The 17,424-nt window shown below is 41.9% G+C and overlaps 1 protein-coding gene across 2 annotated transcripts in view; it reads right to left on the reverse strand.

Annotated features, from left to right (window-relative positions):
• Positions 1–17,424, reverse strand: part of samd12 (sterile alpha motif domain containing 12) — a 132,482-nt gene that overhangs the window by 96,545 nt on the left and 18,513 nt on the right. For both annotated transcript variants that reach the window (XM_039605105.1, XM_039605106.1), the window contains exon 2: positions 3,981–4,189. In XM_039605105.1, the coding sequence (XP_039461039.1) occupies positions 3,981–4,189 (209 nt within the window). The remainder of the gene's footprint in view (positions 1–3,980; positions 4,190–17,424) is intronic.

The following is a 17,424-nucleotide window of genomic DNA, read 5'->3' on the forward strand; positions in this document are numbered from 1 at the left end:
GAACATTTGGCTGTTAAAGCTGCGCAAATGGGCAGCAGTAAAGAACTAAGTGACTGGCAAGGGTGAAGTAGTTGCAGCCAGATGACTGGATGGGAACATATCTGAAAGAGCAACACTTATCAAGTGGCCCCGTTTGGCACTGTCGAGTACAAACTCGCAGTGGTCTGAGGAGAGATAAGGCATGAACTGATGGCAAGATGTTTTAACTGTTCTCAGTTAAACTTGAGAGGCTTGATGCACCCCGGGCAGCAACATTTGTTGGTGCAACACTCCACACGGCACCTTCAATGGTCTTGCCATGGTGGGTCCATTGATTTGGCAGCACACAAAGACCAACAAGCAAATGAGTTGAGATGTTGCAATGAAGGGACATGACAATCAGGGAGTGCTGAAAAGAGATATATGGGAAAATTCTGTAACAGAGGAGCCAATCAACAGTGTAACCTGGGAACATATGAGCCACTGACGCCTGCACACAGCACAAATGCTGTTGTTAAGATTGTTGTAAAGATGCAGGAAAGTGTACTTTTCTTGGCTTTTCACCCATAATATGAATTAGTTATAACTTTAGTAAAACACTCTGGTGGGATCAGCTAAAGACATTGATGCTAAGGTGCTCAAACCTTATTTTGTAGCAAATAAACATCAAACGCCCCTTAGCTGCAGTATGATAGAAGACACTATGGCAGCGGTCCCCAACCCCTGGGCCATGGACCGGTACCAGTCAGTGAGTCGTTTGGTACCGGCCGCAAGAGTTGAGGCTCTGGTATGAAATTTATGGTTTTCAGGGTTTTTATCGTTAACTCTGTTTCCCTGGGTCTTTTCCCGTGTTGTAGTTGTGTGTCTTATTTTGAAAGAAATATTTACACATTACCATAGCGACCAGAGAGCATTAAGGGACAGAGAGGAGGATGTTACTCTCAATTTGTTGGTCATTTCAGGAGGATGCTGCTAATAAAGTTCGGCAATTACACAGTGAATTCGCGTTTATTATTATATTTGAAAAATACCCCAGTTTTTGTCTTGGTCGTATCATTTTATTTTGTTGTATTTATCCGCGACACCTTAAAGGCCGGTCGGTGAAAATATTGTCTGACATTAAACCGGTCGGTGGCGCAAAAAAGTATCACAGTACAGGATTTGGCTGCAGTTGCAGTTTCTATGCTCTGTGCTTTTACGATGATCACCCACTGCACATATAACTGCCAGGAGGCATTCCCTAGATGACAGCCGAGTGGTGAGAGTTGCACCTATGAGGACTTTGATATGAGGGAACGGGAGGTTTTGAAGCATCACCACGATTTAGACTTGGCAGTGTATGCATATTTATGAAATCAAAAATAATATGCCGCGCCATACAGAATGTGAAAGACTGTGGTCATATAATAGCACACATATGTAATATTAATTGAAGTTGAATACCATTTAATTAACCTCAAATCCTGTACTAATAAATACTATCTGTCCTGTGTCTCCAAAGCTTGATAGTACAGATTACTATGAGACATAATTAAACTCTTTATAGACTAGTCTACTTAGATTTTTCCAAAGATAGGAGATATTAAATCCAGCGCGCAGGGACAAGTGACATTGAGGCTGAAAGTTGTCAAATAATTTCTGCGACTTTCTGTTTGCACTCAACCAACCTTCAACCAGGCCAGGCTGTGTGTCTGTTATTTCAAAGAGGTTTACACAGAAGCTGGTGTCTGACTCAAAGTACTTTAATCTTCTTTCATTGTCATAACTGATGATCAGCAAAGAAAAAGAGCATATGGCAGTTTGCATACGTTGGAAGTAAACACTACTCTCCCAATCCGTCTATTTCTGGAGAGGAAACAACTTATGAGTCTTCACTGCTGTTGATGGGTCCTTTCATCTATTATCAGGGACACCAAGGAAAACAACAGCTTGTCTGTCACTGCTTATTCCACATTAAAGTTATTGTTGGTGCTTACAAGGTGGACAGAAACGTGAGGGGTTACTTTATTTACATCACTGGCATACTATTTTGTGCGTGGAAAGCAAAAGGATGTGTGCTTTCCACATAATGTGACCACAAATACCATCAATGTACCATCAAATACGAGTAATAAGTGTAGTTATATCACCACAGTGCAGTTAAGCATGCTATGTGAATTCCTTGTGAGATCTGAGAACTTGTGCTACAGTGTTTAGAGTGCTATAATTTTGTTTAGATACAATGGAGCATTTCATTAACTTGGTTTAGCCTGTTAACATTCCAGCATTTGCTAATTAGCACTTAAGAAAACACAGTAATTACGCTTTTACCCAGAACAAAGCAGCTAATTAGAGGGGTCACAAGTGTAAATCTAATTCTAAGACTTTCATCATTTCAGTTTTTAGTGCGCTCGAGGTGGCCTATATTTATTTTGGGCAAAAACAAAAGAATTCATTCAACATTTTGGACACAGACCAAGTTATTAATTTTTAAAGCAATTTGGACAACCTGGAGCTTGCTGTCAAGCCAGAATGTAGAGCAAACATGTTTGCAGCTAATCAGCCATAAGGCAATAAAAACCGAAATAACAGTCACCCCCAAGCAGGTTTTATTTCCAGGTTTATTGTTTATTTTACTCTAGATTTGATAGATTTACAACATTATGTTGAAAGGAAAAAAGATCAGGAAATAGCAGCTGAGACCAGAACTGGGCAAATTTGTTGAAGTTTTAGTCAAATGAGTATTAGGGTCCTTTTTCTCATAGACTTCTATACAGTTACACTTTTTGCAACCAGAAGAGTTAATATATATTTATGACACACTGAGAGCTTATATCCAACTTTTATGCACAGTCTGTGGACTTGATGGATTTTTCAAAGGAATTAAAAACCTTTTGAAAATTTCACAGTTAAAGATCAAACTACGACTCCCTCGACAAATGCAAAGAGACATTCTTTTTAAAAAGTCCATTGCAGCCCCGAATTTTTCAAAACACTACGCATCAAATGACATTAAACAGTCTTTACACCCCAAATAATATAAAAGATAATACATGTAACAGTTCAGTTTATTTAGTATTTACTAGCAACTGGTCATTCAGCATGCTGCCACCTGCAATACTCACACAGCACTGTCACCCAAATCCTTCCAGTCGTGAGAACACACTCCCCCCCACTATTTCAATTCTAAACTCATGTGTCTAACTCACAGACTTAATGGACATACATGTAATATAAATATTAGCCATTAGTCACCTGTTTTCATTTTTTTGATCCAAGCTTCTCTTACAGTTACCATGAGTCTGAAAATTGCAGACTCTGGCGCCCCTTAGCTGCAGTATGATAGAAGACACTATGGCAGCGGTCCCCAACCCCTGGGCCACGGACCGGTACCAGTCAGTGAGTCGTTTGGTACCGGCCGCAAGAGTTGAGGCTCGGGTATGAAATTTATGGTTTTCAGGGTTTTTATCGTTAACTCTGTTTCCCTGGGTCTTTTCCCGTGTTGTAGTTGTGTGTCTTATTTTGAAAGAAATATTTACACATTACCATAGCAACCAGAGAGCATTAAGGGACAGAGAGGAGGATGCGTCTCTCAATTTGTTGGTCATTTCAGGAGGATGCTGCTATTAAAGTTCGGCAATTACACAGTGAATTCGCGTTTATTATTATATTTGAAAAATACCCCAGTTTTTGTCTTGGTCGTATCATTTTATTTTGTTGTATTTATCCGCGACACCTTAAAGGCCGGTCGGTGAAAATATTGTCTGACATTAAACCGGTCGGTGGCGGTTGGGGACCGCTGCCCTATGGCACTATGGTGACACAGAGAGTACAGATTTGCCAAGAAAAAGAGGAGTTGGAGTTGTTATATGCTTGAAATAACAGGAGATTAAATAATTAATAATTGGAAAATTAAAAATTGAAAAACAAACCCAATATGCCAATGCTCTCTGGATTAAAAGAAAAATACTTCTGTTGTGTCGACTACTGTGCTGTGATAGATGTGGCAGAACAACTCTTACCCGGGTCAGCTCAGACTCGGAGACAGATCGGTGTGGCGGGGAGCGCCGCTGGTACCTTGGAGGGCTGACATCCTGATAGCTTGGGCTGTCGTCATCCAGCAGGACAGACCCCACATCCACAGACTCTTCCTCCTCCTCCAGCTGTGACGTCATATTCTCCTGGCACATCTGGTGGTCGATGCCATTCTGGCTCAGGTTGCAGTGAACAGCTGAGTGTGTCAGAGGGCAAACATTTCCAAGTGATTAGCAAAGGGTAACAGCAGACATTTGCTATAAATAGGACAAAAGTGTAATATTGCAATTTTAACTGGAGGTGCTTTACATTACATTTGAATCACTTAGGTTCAGGTATGTACTCTAGTTAATAAATTAAGATTGCAGTTTTCTATAAATGGGCCTTTTAATGCTTGTGTAGTACACAAGAGTACTATATTATTAATGTAATAGTATAACATCTTTTTTTTATTGTCTCTTTTTACGGTGCTTTTAAATGTTAGATTATTCGATTTCCTGGTGAAATTTCAAACCGTGAGCAACACATGTTGAATAACCAAAAGTCCTCACACACTGAACGCTACACTTCAGAAATTCCACAAGATGGCAGCAGAGAGTGACTTATGGTGAGTAAGCCAGTGAAAGTCTCAGTAGTTGATTGTAATGCAACCTGTCTCCTACTACCAGTCAGTTCTTAATACAGTGAACTGTTTGCAGACAGTTATCCAAAATCTGTATTAGAGCATAAATGATAACAGCAAAGTTTCAGGAAAAAGCTAAGTGCTATCTATTATTCACTAACATCAGAGAGACAAGTCCCAGAACGATTCTACATGATGAGAACAACCCAAATGTAAGTCATAAAAATATCTTCTGCAAACAAGAAGATGAGCAAGTTATGCAGGAGATGATATGCCCCCACAGAGATAATCTGGAATTTACATAAACAGACAGACATCCACAGAAAAACCGTGGCAAGTTCTCCAAAAAGACAACTTACTGAAAACTGTGAAAAAGCACAACAGCAAAGGAGTTGTCTAATAGATCAGCAATTTAGTTTTTCTATCCTTAATGTAATGACCCTTCTATGAATCTCATACTCTTAAAAGTAAAGAAGACAAAGAGAATTTTGTTAGTGTGGAACTACCAGCAAAGCCAGCGTTCAGGCATCCATGAGTTGAAAATAACAACAAGTTCAGGCAGGCTACAAAGTCGAGCTCAGCTGCCGGCCTGGCAGATCAGATGATACCAGAGCCAGCACAGATCAGCTAGTCTCTCAGCAAACTGGCAAATCTCATTACGTGTGTACTATTGAATCTTCTGTAGCCTGCCAACAGTTTCTGTAACAACTGCAAGCCGCTCATCAACCCACCTGACTTCATGTCGACTCTGATGTCACTGATGCCTGCTGTGCTGGATCATTTTGTTGCCATGCCACGAAATATAAATTACTCCAGATGGAAAGAACAATTTTCTTTGGACTTCAGTGGACCAAACTACATTTTTTACATGTTATACTTGCCTAAGACTTTCAGTTTTTATGGAAAAATATTGCATTGTAAATTGACGACATTCTCAGCATAACCCAAGACTGGCTGAGCACTACAGCAGGAGAGTTTATCTTTAGCCAGAAAAGCCTATTTTCTTCTGTTTTTTCCCCCTCAAAAATCCTGCACAGTCGATTGCCTTGATAAGAAAACAACTAGAAATCTGTGTAAAAACGTGTTACGACTGCCACAAATTGGCATTCAAGGACATGTCTCAGGCAGATGACTTAAAAAAGAAAACAGAAAAAGAAATTCCTGTGAATCAATTTGCATGCATGTAAGAGATGAATGATAATAGTCACATATTGGCAGAAGGCTTGTATTACTCTGGGTAAAACCGCATCGTACTACTTTGTCATTTCCTCCATGAAGGGCTTATTTTTAGTTGTGTTTTTCAGGAGGTGTCAGACTCTAACACTATTTTAGTCTCATCAGGCAGTGATGCAGGAGCAGAAGTGACAGCTAGCAGTGAGTTGTTAGGTGTCACTAAAATAGGCCATTTGTCATCATAAAACCTGGGCACTTGTTCTAAAAACACCAGCGTCTCATTCATGTGGAATGGAAGTCAAAAACCCTTTTCATCACACCTGAAGTCTGCTTGGATAAAAGGTCAAAAAACATGTTTTTCGAAAGCCGCACATTCGGCTTTACTTAAAGGTCTAAAAAGAGCAACAGAATGAACTTGAAAAAAGAAGAGGAAAAAAAGCACAACCGTGCAATGTCTCATATAATTGCCTGCAATAAATACATATTTGAATGTCCTTGATATCTCGGATAGACACATAGGCTTTGGGGAGGGTATAAAAGGATGACAGCTATCTGCTGGCCAAACAAAAATGCCAGTCTGCTTGTTGGCAGACAAGCACGGCCAGGAAAACTGCCAATTAGCGACTTATTTGAGACCACTGTCCGAGAGCAATTACAAGTCTGACACAGTTCAGACTGGACTGAAACAAAACAGCAACAATATCCGTGCTGTCATTCAACATACCAGCGGGGCCACCTACAGTAGGTTTCACTACTATAGTTCCTCCTCATACTGTAACATGCCATACATCTGGGAATTAGAGTGTGAACACATTTAAAATCAGGGAGAAAGTGCACTACATTTGTTCAAATATCTGACCTAGAATCACACCCTCAGTTAAAAATTTATAAAGAAGATACTTCTTTTTACAGGGGGACAGATTTGTTTTATACATATATAGTCACAGAGCACTTGAGCTTATACAAAAGTTGCTTGAATCACTCAGATTTTGTTGAGATTACCATTACACTGTCCAAATGCCAGAATACAGAGACCACTTAGTGCTTTACTTGCTTTTAAAATATTACAATGTTTTTGAGGACCTATGCAGTCACAATAAGATTCTTATTAATAATTTAAGTAACTTACATTTGGCAGTATAGCTCACTTTATGTGCAACGGAGGAAAAACTAGAGCCAGAGAACCCAAAGAACAAAGCTGCCACCACAGCTAACAACAGATCTAATATTTATTGAGCTGTACAGAGTATGGAAAGAAAAAACTGGGGCAGAGGCGGTTTGCAAAGCAGCTTACCGATGATTGTGGCCAACTATGCTCAATACATTGAATGCATGATATAGCTGTTGTGATGAGCCTGATGATAATTTGTTGTAATGTTAAAATAAAGGGTGCCACGCTGTAGGCATTACTTTTAAAAAGTTAAAATTCAATAATAAATTCAGTAATTCCAAAGGTTACATAAGTCATTTAGATAATATCAAATTAAAACTTAAAAGCAGAGGTGTTCATATCGTATTTCACCCCCAATAATATCAGTACAAATTTGTACACAATATAAAAGTGTCCTGTCATGATACCGATGATATATATAATATGCATTTATGTTCGCTAGTGCACAAATCCAGACTGCTAGAAAGCTGTTACAGATAAAGGTGGGAAAAAACCAACTCGAGGCAAAACCATCAGTACAAAGAGGAGACACGGCTGCTGAAGTGAAACCAAAAAGTAATCAAATGACTCAACCGAGCATCTCACTAGTTAGACTCTACATGACAGGAGGACCAAGTGGTGGATGGAAATTAGTGATGCAGTTACATGGCTTTAAGCAACTGGTTAAAAAGTCTGAGCCAAGATATAACATCTCAAGTTCTATTATTTGATAGTAATGTGCAGGCTCTGTAAGAGTTTCAAGGTTACATCGCTTTTCTTGTTAATATTATTGTTATTTTTTTGTTGTTATTATTATTTACTTAAATGTTTGACATTTGGAAAACACTGACTAAGCTGCTTTTGGGTTTGCATTTGATGTATTGCACTATAATGCTGCTGCTGCTGCACCTTGTGGTAATGGATTCACGCTGAGAATTAGGTAGTCTGTCATCAGTGACACTAGTTCATTGGAAAAGAAGGAAAAGGAAAAAGGCCGCTCATGTTGTTTGCACCAATAAGTAAATGCTCCTGCCTGCAAGCTGCAATGTCTGACTGAATGTTATTTAGTATTTGTTTTTCCTTATATCGACAGAAAAATCATTATTGGAGATTTTCTTGAAATGTTGTGATATCATTTTGCTATATCAGCCACCTGTAATTAAAATAATTAAAATCTTTAATTTGTGATTTAACCTCTACATTAGGAATCATTGGAGTGATTTACCTATTCTAAAGCAAGCTGAATCATGCCTTAAATAGCCTTAATATAATACGCATGCTGTGATACATGACCGTTAACTACCTCTGATACTTTTATAAGCTTTTAATATATAACTATGAACTGTTCCTCTCCCACATGCCTCTTTTCTGACTTGTGTTTTTTGATACCTGTGCTCAAAGTGTAAGGCAGTCTACTGATTGTTTAAGGATTACTCTACACTTGATTAACACTGACTGACTCTTTCTGTGACATCTTCAATCAGATTTCTTTGTTTTCTAGTAGGACAAAAGGCAAGTTGCTCTAAAAGATGCCACATTAACTAACAAGGCTTACTTATAGATGGATGGACTACAAACACAGATCAGGTGTAATATTATGACACCTGCCCAATATTCTGTTGGTCTCCTTTTCGGTGCCAAAACAGCCCGGACCCACTGAGGCACTGACTCCACTTGACCACTTGAAGCTGTGCTGTGGAATCTGGTACCAACTTGTCACCAACAGGTCCTTTAAGTCTTGTAAGTTCCGAGGTGGGGCCTCCATGGATCAGACTTGTTTTCCAGCACATCCCACAGATGCTGAGCGTATGATCCACGTGCATCGGTGAGCCTTGGCCACCCATGACACTATCACTGGGTCACCACTCTTTCTGACTTCGACCGCCTTCGATAGATTCTAACCACTGCAGACCGGGAACACCCTGCAAGAGCTGCAGTGTTGGAGATGCTCTGAAACAGCCATCTAGGCATCACAGTTTAGTCCCTATTAAACTCACTCAAATCCTAACAATTGTCCATTTCTCTTACTTTAAACACATCAATTTTGAGGACAAAACATTCACTTGCTCCCTAATATATCCCACCCATTAACAGGTGCCATGATGAAGAGATAATCAGTGTTATTCACCTGTCAGCGGTCATTATGTTATGCCTGATCGGTGTATTACTACTTTAAAGAAAAATGTCAAATATGACACAGCTACAGTCCTGCTGTTTGATTCCTGATTAAAGAACAGAGCCCCGTGAAGCCCCATTTAAACCATACAAAGATCATACATGAGCGGGCCATGTTTTAAACAACGCCAAATTGAGATGCGTGGCACGATGCATTGCTCCCTCTCACTGCCTCTTTATTCTCTCCTCCCAGCTCACTCCTTCCCCTCCTCACCCTGACTAAATTCATGACTGGTGTGCAACCACTCTGGAGGAGAAATGAATTATACATCCTCTGCTAAGAGCATCTGAACAATGGTGCAAGTAGACTAAATGGATGGACGGGTGAGAAGATGGTGAGAGGGGTTAGGCAAAGGGGGAGGACCACAGCAAAAAGAGAAAGGACAGCCGCACCGGCCTGTCATCGTTTCTGTGGAAGAAGGGTGAGTGGATAGGAGGCTAAAAGATAGATTTTTTTTTTTTTAAATAGCAACAGTTACTATAAATAGCACCATTACATTCTTCCCTCTCTCCTCGCTGACATGCGCCGTGAAAGCTTCGCGAGGGAAGAGAGATAGATGAGGGAGGATATCCGCCTCCATTCTCCCACTCCTTTCTTTTTCCATCAATGGAACTCGGTGTAACTGGTTGGGAAATGAGGAGAGAACATGAATGGAGCACACTTACGTAGAATTGTTACCGAAAACTGCCATCGCTTCAAAGCTGAATGCATTTCTATTTTCCAGAGGAAGATAAAGTAAGAATTAGATTAGTCTTACGTAACTCTGGTTCTCTTAATTACTGTACATGACTTTTAAACGAGCAGCCATTATCTTTTTTTTTTTTTTTTAACCTGTCCCGTTTGGTTCTTTTGCCATCAGAATTATTGTCTAAAGGCGAAGAAAGATGCCCAACGGATTTACTTTACCAAATGGACCATCCCAGCCTTGCCGTAATGGTCCATTTGATTCACCTTTTATTGTTTATTTTATTTTCACTTGCTGAACACGGGACAGACTTGACTGGTGGAAAGAAAGGGGAGAAAGAAAGAGGGAAAGAAAAAAAAAAAAACCTGAGAAGAGGGATGGGGAAAAAGGGCAAAAAACAAAAACCAACAGAATAAGCAGACAAAAAAAACAAAATACATATCGATCACCTGGATCACCTGTTGAGAAAGAAAAAGAGAAAGCAAGCAGAAGAAGACAAGAGTAATAAACAAGATCACAATGATATATGGGAATATGACAGTAAATACTAAATATTAAACATTATGGTGCAGCACGTGAGATCGACAGCGCACAGTGTGCTTTGAGGTAGGAGCTCAAAAGGGGTGTAGTTTGTGTGTGTGATCACCTGTGTGTACACCTGTGAGCATGAACGCGCTTGTTTTTAAAAGGTTCCTTCATGTAATGATCTGCTAGAGGGTGTGGGGGCCACTGCCCGTCCTCCAGGGCATGAAGCAGGTATGGAGGAGATCAAAACTCCAGACATCCAGAGGCCCCCAGAACACAAGAGACCAAGGAAGACCAACAGAGGGGCAGCCGCGCCACTATCCCAGAAAGAGCTGAGGAGAGTCCCAGATGAGGGGTCACTCAGCAGCCGCGGAGCAGAAGCCGGGGGGGGTTGCAGTGACGTGCCCGTGAGCTCCGCCGGCAGCCAGCTGCGCCTGAGTGACCGAGCCCCGGGCCAAGAGGCCGAGGGCACCCCATCCCCGAAGTGGCCCGAGCGAGCCCCAGGCTCCAGGCCCCAATAAGCAGCCGCCAAGGAGTGAGCCGGTGTGTACCTGGGCGCCCACCCCCGGACACAAAGAACCACCAATGCACCGATGTCTGAGGGCGTCTGCCACCGGCAGGGGAAGTGGTGGGGGGAGATGGGCCTCCAAACCTTGGAGGACCTGAGATGTCCCCAGAGAGGTGGGGTCTGATACCCAACCTGACATATAGACACAGACAAACAGGCACACACAGATACAAACATCTATTCCCACCCTCATGCTCTCAACACTCACCCAACATGGAGACAGACATAGAGAGACACTGTACACACAATCACACTCCCCAAGCGTACTCTAAGCCCCGAGTCTAGGTACCCTTGCCCCTGGAGGGGGAAACTGCGCCCAGACCCAGGTGGTGTAACCCTTTTCCCTGCGGTGGGGAGAAGCAGACCGCCCCGACTCCGCAGCAGCAGGGAGGCCCCACATTCCAGACCCCAGTCGGACGGCCAACTCCTCCTCCTAGCCCCCCGCTCCAGCAGGCCGCAGAGAACGGGGTGTAGGAAGACTCAAACCTCCCTCCACCCGCTCATATGTAGTGTTGATGTATGTGTGTTCTAAGGTGCATTTAAAACCCAGGAGGGCATGGAGCTACCTGCCAGAGCAGCAGGTAAGCGATAGCCCCTCCTGCTAGCCCTCAATGTCTACGTGTATTTAAAATTGAGAGGTGGGCAGCGACGCCAGGGGTGAGGTGTACACCCTGATGGTGATTGGAATCCATGTAGCATACCCACCCCCAAGATCCTATATGTATGTGTAATGTAGGGCTGCCACAAACGATTATTTTGATAGTCGACTAGTCACCGATTATTTTTGCGATTAGTCGACTAATCGGATCATGCATCCATTGGACGAAACGACAGCTTATTGCACCAGCAGCATCTGCTCTTATATAACATTAGCTTAGTGGGTATGTGCTAACTAAAAATAAAGACAAGATGATAGTTTATTAAATTTAATGAGATTTACAGATTGTTTCGTAAAGTTTAATAAACTCCTTGCTATCTAAAATATAACGGGACACCGGAGTATATTCTCGAACATCTCACACTTCTGATAATCAGTTGTCTGCTTGACGTTTATTCAGTCGTGTATAAACTATAACTTTAATCTCAGCCAAACCGATTTACTCAGGAACAAATAAAATACTCAAAAAAAGGCCAAACAATAACATTTTTAAGTTATCTAACTGACTTATATATGTTTAACCTGAGTAGCGAAAAGACAGTGGTGGGTTTGAAAACGATTTGCCGGGAGTCCGGTGTTCTCACCGGCTCTAGTGAGCCTTGCCCCGGCTAGCTATCGAGCTAGTGGGTAACAGACGTCTCCCGAAAACGCCGGAGCGCTTTTGAAAATATGCAGTGTCTTGATAAACTGAGCAAATATTTGAGGTTTACACAGCTACATTCTCGCCTGAAAATATGTTAAACGTTTATTTTGTGACCCAGAAAGATTAATAAGAGTAATATTAAAACTAACTAGCTGCCGCCATTGTTGAAAACTGAGCAGGGCGCGCTATGAATTCTGGGACACTGCTGCTTCTTCTTCTTCGAGTGTAAAGGCAGCTGGCATCCTTGTACATGCAGTGCTGCCATCTTCTGTTTCAGTCCGTTATTACACTCTTAAATCCTACTACTTATTCCTGCGCCTTTTGTGATCTTACAAAGCTTCAAACGATGCGTCGACTATTAAATCAGTCGTCGACGATTTTGATAGTCGACTAATCGTGGCAGCCCTAGTGTAATGAAAGTGTGAGTAATGTGAATGTCTAAGGTGTGGGATAAAATTGAGGCAGAGGCAGCCAGAAGGGGACAGAGGGGGGGGATGTCTCCTCTGCACCCTGGTGACACACCCCTACCCCAAGGCCCTGCATGTGTGGGTGATTGTGGTGGAGCGGGAGGAGGGAGGCAGCTGGAGATGGGGAGGGAAGGAAGGAGGGGCAGTGACCCCTCCTGGGGCCAGCTCCCCGCTGACCCCAGTAGGCACCCCATACTCTGCAACCCGCCAGGAAAGGGGCCCAGGCCCATCCAGACCGGGGCCCAGTGGAGCAGCGCCTCCCGGCCCCACAGAGCCCGGGACAGTCCACCTGACCCCACCACAGAGAAAACTGCACCCACCCCATCATCCACTCATCTTCCAGACTACACAAGACAATAGACGCCCAGGCTGAGCTCTTCCTCCACCTCTCCTGTATCTCCCCCTCCTGCAGAGAGAGTTCCTGAAGAGAGGAAGGCTCCTGCAGGATGTGACAACCTCCCCCACCAGTTGAAGAGCCCCCCAGGTGGTTCGATGCACAGGCGGCACCCTGTGCCAGGCCTGGGCCCCCATACACCCACCCGCCCACAACCCCGGCAACACACCAACCAGGACCCAAGCCCCTGAGGCTTGGCCAGGGCCCCAGCCCAGAGACGGAGTGCCCCCAGAACCTCACGCCCATCCCGGACCCACCCAGGGGCAGCCAGGCTACCAGGTCAGTAACCCCCGTCCGTCAGCACAGACCCTCCCCTAGCCTTGCTGCACGCAGCCACGAGGAAACCGTCACCTAAGAGCCAACAGAGCCCCTAATTGGCCATGACCGCTACCCCGGGTTGAGCCCCCCAAGGAAGATGCTCCCGGAGAACCCCCCGATGCCCTAAGCCTGTCCCTACCCCCACACCAATCACAACAGTGAAGGTGGGACCAAACTATGACCCCCCACCCCCACTAGGTGATGGAGCTGATCAAAGGAGCCCAGAGCAATTGATCTGATGTGGTGGCAGAGGCTGTATCAAGACTAATGTGATCTAATAGATAATTTCTATATTGGTTAGAATTAAGATTATTTTTATTTTTCCAGTTCATGAGGACTGTTTTCTTGGCTATGCATAGGGCAGTGAAAACCATATGGGCTATATTCTTTTCCGGAGTGACATTATCTAAGCTGCCCAACAAACATACTAAAGGGGAAGTTGGAATGTTACATTTCAGACACTTTGATAAGTCTTCACATATCTCACGCCAAAACTTCTGAACTGGTGGACAGAACCAAAGAGCGTGGATATAATTGTCCGTGAATTGGTTTGGCAGTGTGAGCAGTTGTTGGTAGACGTAAAGCCCATCTTGAACATCCGATGGCCTGTATAGTGCACTCTATGTAGTATTTTGTATTGAATTAATTGAAGACTGGGATTTCTAATTAGATGAAAAGTTTTTAAGCAAATCTGAGACCAGAAGTTTTGGTCAAAGTTAACTGATAAATCCGCTTCCCATTTTGCAATAGGAAGTGATATTGATTCATCTATTTTAGAAAGCATTCTGTATATTTTGGACAGTAATTTGGGGGTTTTAAGAGTCAGAAATTGAACCACACTTGGTGGTGTTTGTAGTTCAACTTGACCCGGTTTAAATCTCTTTTTTACTATGGATTTAATTTGTTGATATTCTAAAAATCTTTTCTTGTTGATCCCATATTGTGTAACTAGTCTGTCAAATGAAATAAATTCTGTTCCTTCTAGTATATGTTCTAAATATTTGATTCCTTTACTACTCCAATCTGAAAAGTTTATCATATTATTGTTTTGTAATATGTCAGGGTTGTTCCAGATAGGTGTACGTTTGCATGGGATTAATGAAGACTCAGTCAGCTTCAGAAACTCCCACCATGCTGTCAGAGAGAAGCTGATGTTGATGCTTTTGAAGCATTCATGTCGTTGGATGTTTGAGCTGATAAATGGTAGATCTGAAATCTCTAGATTATTGCAAAGTGCTTGTTCTACATCTAGCCAAGGTTCATCTAAGAGGGTATGTTTTTGCCATCCTGAGATAAACTGAAGCCTGTTGGCTAAGAAGTAGTGCTGAAAGTTAGGTAGTTCTAATCCTCCTCCTATCCTACGTAGAATTGTTACCGAAAACTGCCATCGCTTCAAAGCTGAATGCATTTCTATTTTCCAGAGGAAGATAAAGTAAGAATTAGATTAGTCTTACGTAACTCTGGTTCTCTTAATTACTGTACATGACTTTTAAACGAGCAGCCATTATCAATTTAATCTGAAAAGGACCAACCAGCAGGAATCTGTTTGTATGCCTGCCATGCCAAATTGTAGGCACACTGAATATACTGACTGCTTTAATAAGAATTTTAAGGGTTTTGGACCTGACAAGTTCATGCCGACAAAAAATGTATACAGTGATTCAGATCATCAGACAAAGATTAGACACAGATAACCTGATCAGCACAAAATGCACTGATTTCCTTTTTTAAGGGAAAAAACATTCAAACTCTTCTGGCCCTATGTGAGAAAGTAATTGCCCACTAAACCTAATAACTGCTTGTGTACAGTTGGCAGCAAGAACTGCAATCGAGCGTTTGTGGTTTCTGGCAGGGAGTCTTTCACATCACTGTGGAGCAACCTTGGCCCACTCTTCCTTGCAGAACTGTTTTAATTTAGCCACATTGGAGGGTTTATGAGCATGAACAGCCCATTTAAGGTCATGCCAAAGCATCTCAATCAGAGGTCTTTGACTTTGACTAGGCTGCTTTGAGCCATTCGAGTGGACTTGCTGGTGTGTTTTTGGATCATTGTCCAAGCACTTGAGCTTCAGAGCACAAACTGATGGCTAAACAGTCTCCTTTAGGATTTTCTGGTAGAAAGCAGAATTCATGGTTCCATCAAATATGGCAAGTCATCCAGGCCCTGAAGCAGCAAAGCATCCCCAGACTATCAGACTACCACCACCATGTTTGACTGTTGGTATGTTCTCTCTGTTGTTGTAGTTTTACAACAGATCTAATGGGACTCAAAACCTTCATAAAGCTAAACTTTTTCTCATCATTTCACAAAATGTGGATATTCAAGATGTTTTTTGTCAAATGTGACACAGGACTTTGTATCCTTTTTGGTCACCAGTGGTTTTCTTATTGGAACTCTCCCATTGGGGCCCAGTCATTTTATTTTTGTTGAATACTGAACACTGACTTTGTGAGGCCTGCAGTTCTTTAGATGTTGTTCTGGGGTCTTTTGTGACCTCCTGGTTCAGTCGTCAGTGCAGTCTTGGAGTCATTATATTCCTGAGAAGGTTTAAAAATGGCTTAGAAATGTCTTTGCAATCATTTCCTCACTGATGTATGTCAATGATTTTGTTTGACTTCACACTTTTGAGATTGTTTACCCTGCTTCACTTTATCACACAGCTTCTATTTAAGTGATTTCTTGATTCATCAGGTCTGGCTAGCAAAGCTAAACTCGAGGATCTCCCTCTTAAATTCATGATTTAAGTGGGGGATTGTGGACAGTTTTTTTCCCTTAAAACACAAAGTCATTTTGTATTGACTCTGATCATTGTTGTCTAATATTAAAATGTGTTTGTCTGAAGGTTTCATCAAAAAAAATATGCATATGGAGTTTTGTATGTATTTTTTTTTCCTTAACATTTATTTATTCTAGAAGGCTTTTCGGGGCTGTTTGCAGAGAAGCCCAGTCATGTCATATTTGACCAGAGATAGTCAGGATAACAGGAAAATCTTTGTATTCTCAGACTGTGCACTCCTGAAGAGACAGGCAGCTGTGTCTTATCTTTGCCAGAAACTGAAGTCCAACCTCAGTGACCGCAGGGTAACCCCCTCTCAGGCAGAAGTTCACAGACGTTGAAAAACCGGAATTCATAATTGTGATGTGAGCTGTTAGGTTAAAGAAACGACAACTGCAACAGCTGCAGCTTTTGTTCCATTTCAAATTTGGATCTACTGTTTTCAGTGTAATAGCAAAAAAAAAGTCAAAGTCAAACAGTCTTTTTAAGTTTAATAAGTGTTTTGCATCAATGTGGAGTCCTGTTCACATCCCCTCATACTTAAAAAAAGCATCTTGATGACACTGCTGATATGTTGGCCATGAATTGGCTCCTCTGCAGCGCTGTAGTGTTAAAGCTGCAACAAGCCAAATTTAGAACTACTAATATTGCATCAGAGTACCAGTGAACACTGAGATTTGACACACCTCTTGAAATTTTACAGTAGAGTGTCAGGACTGCAGTCCATGACTTCAAAGTTAGGTGATGTAACAAGACAGTAACCCAGACCACACCAGTAAATCAACAAGAAGTCATTCAGAATTCCCAGCGCTTGCCTTAACATTACTGAGATCCCATGGTATGACCTAAATCAGGACATCCTACAAATATCAACGAACTGAAACAGTAATGTCAGGTCCAAAAATAGCTTCTTATTTGAGTAAAGTCCCTGAGGCTGCTATAAAATGTCTAATAGAAGTTTTTGCTGCTAGAGCTGGTACAAAGAGTTACTAAATTCACATATTAACTTTCCTTTTTCAGCATTGTGAGTCATTACTAGGTGTATTCAATAAAGACGGAAATTACTAAAGTTAGTGTTTTGTTAGCTCAAATAATGTTTGAATAGCCTACAACCGTGACTAAGATAAAGATCAGAATATTTTTTTACCTTCTTGAAAATATATTTTGTGTGTATAAAAAGAGTTAAAGTAACCACAGTGTGGAAAACCAGTTTAAATAAAAAGCACTCAAGAAATTATTTACAGATGGTTGCAAATGTCACCAACTGCAGTTTAA

The sequence above is a fragment of the Oreochromis aureus genome, linkage group 22 (genome assembly GCF_013358895.1).
Source record: "Oreochromis aureus strain Israel breed Guangdong linkage group 22, ZZ_aureus, whole genome shotgun sequence".
NCBI classification, from domain to species: Eukaryota; Metazoa; Chordata; class Actinopteri; order Cichliformes; family Cichlidae; genus Oreochromis; species Oreochromis aureus.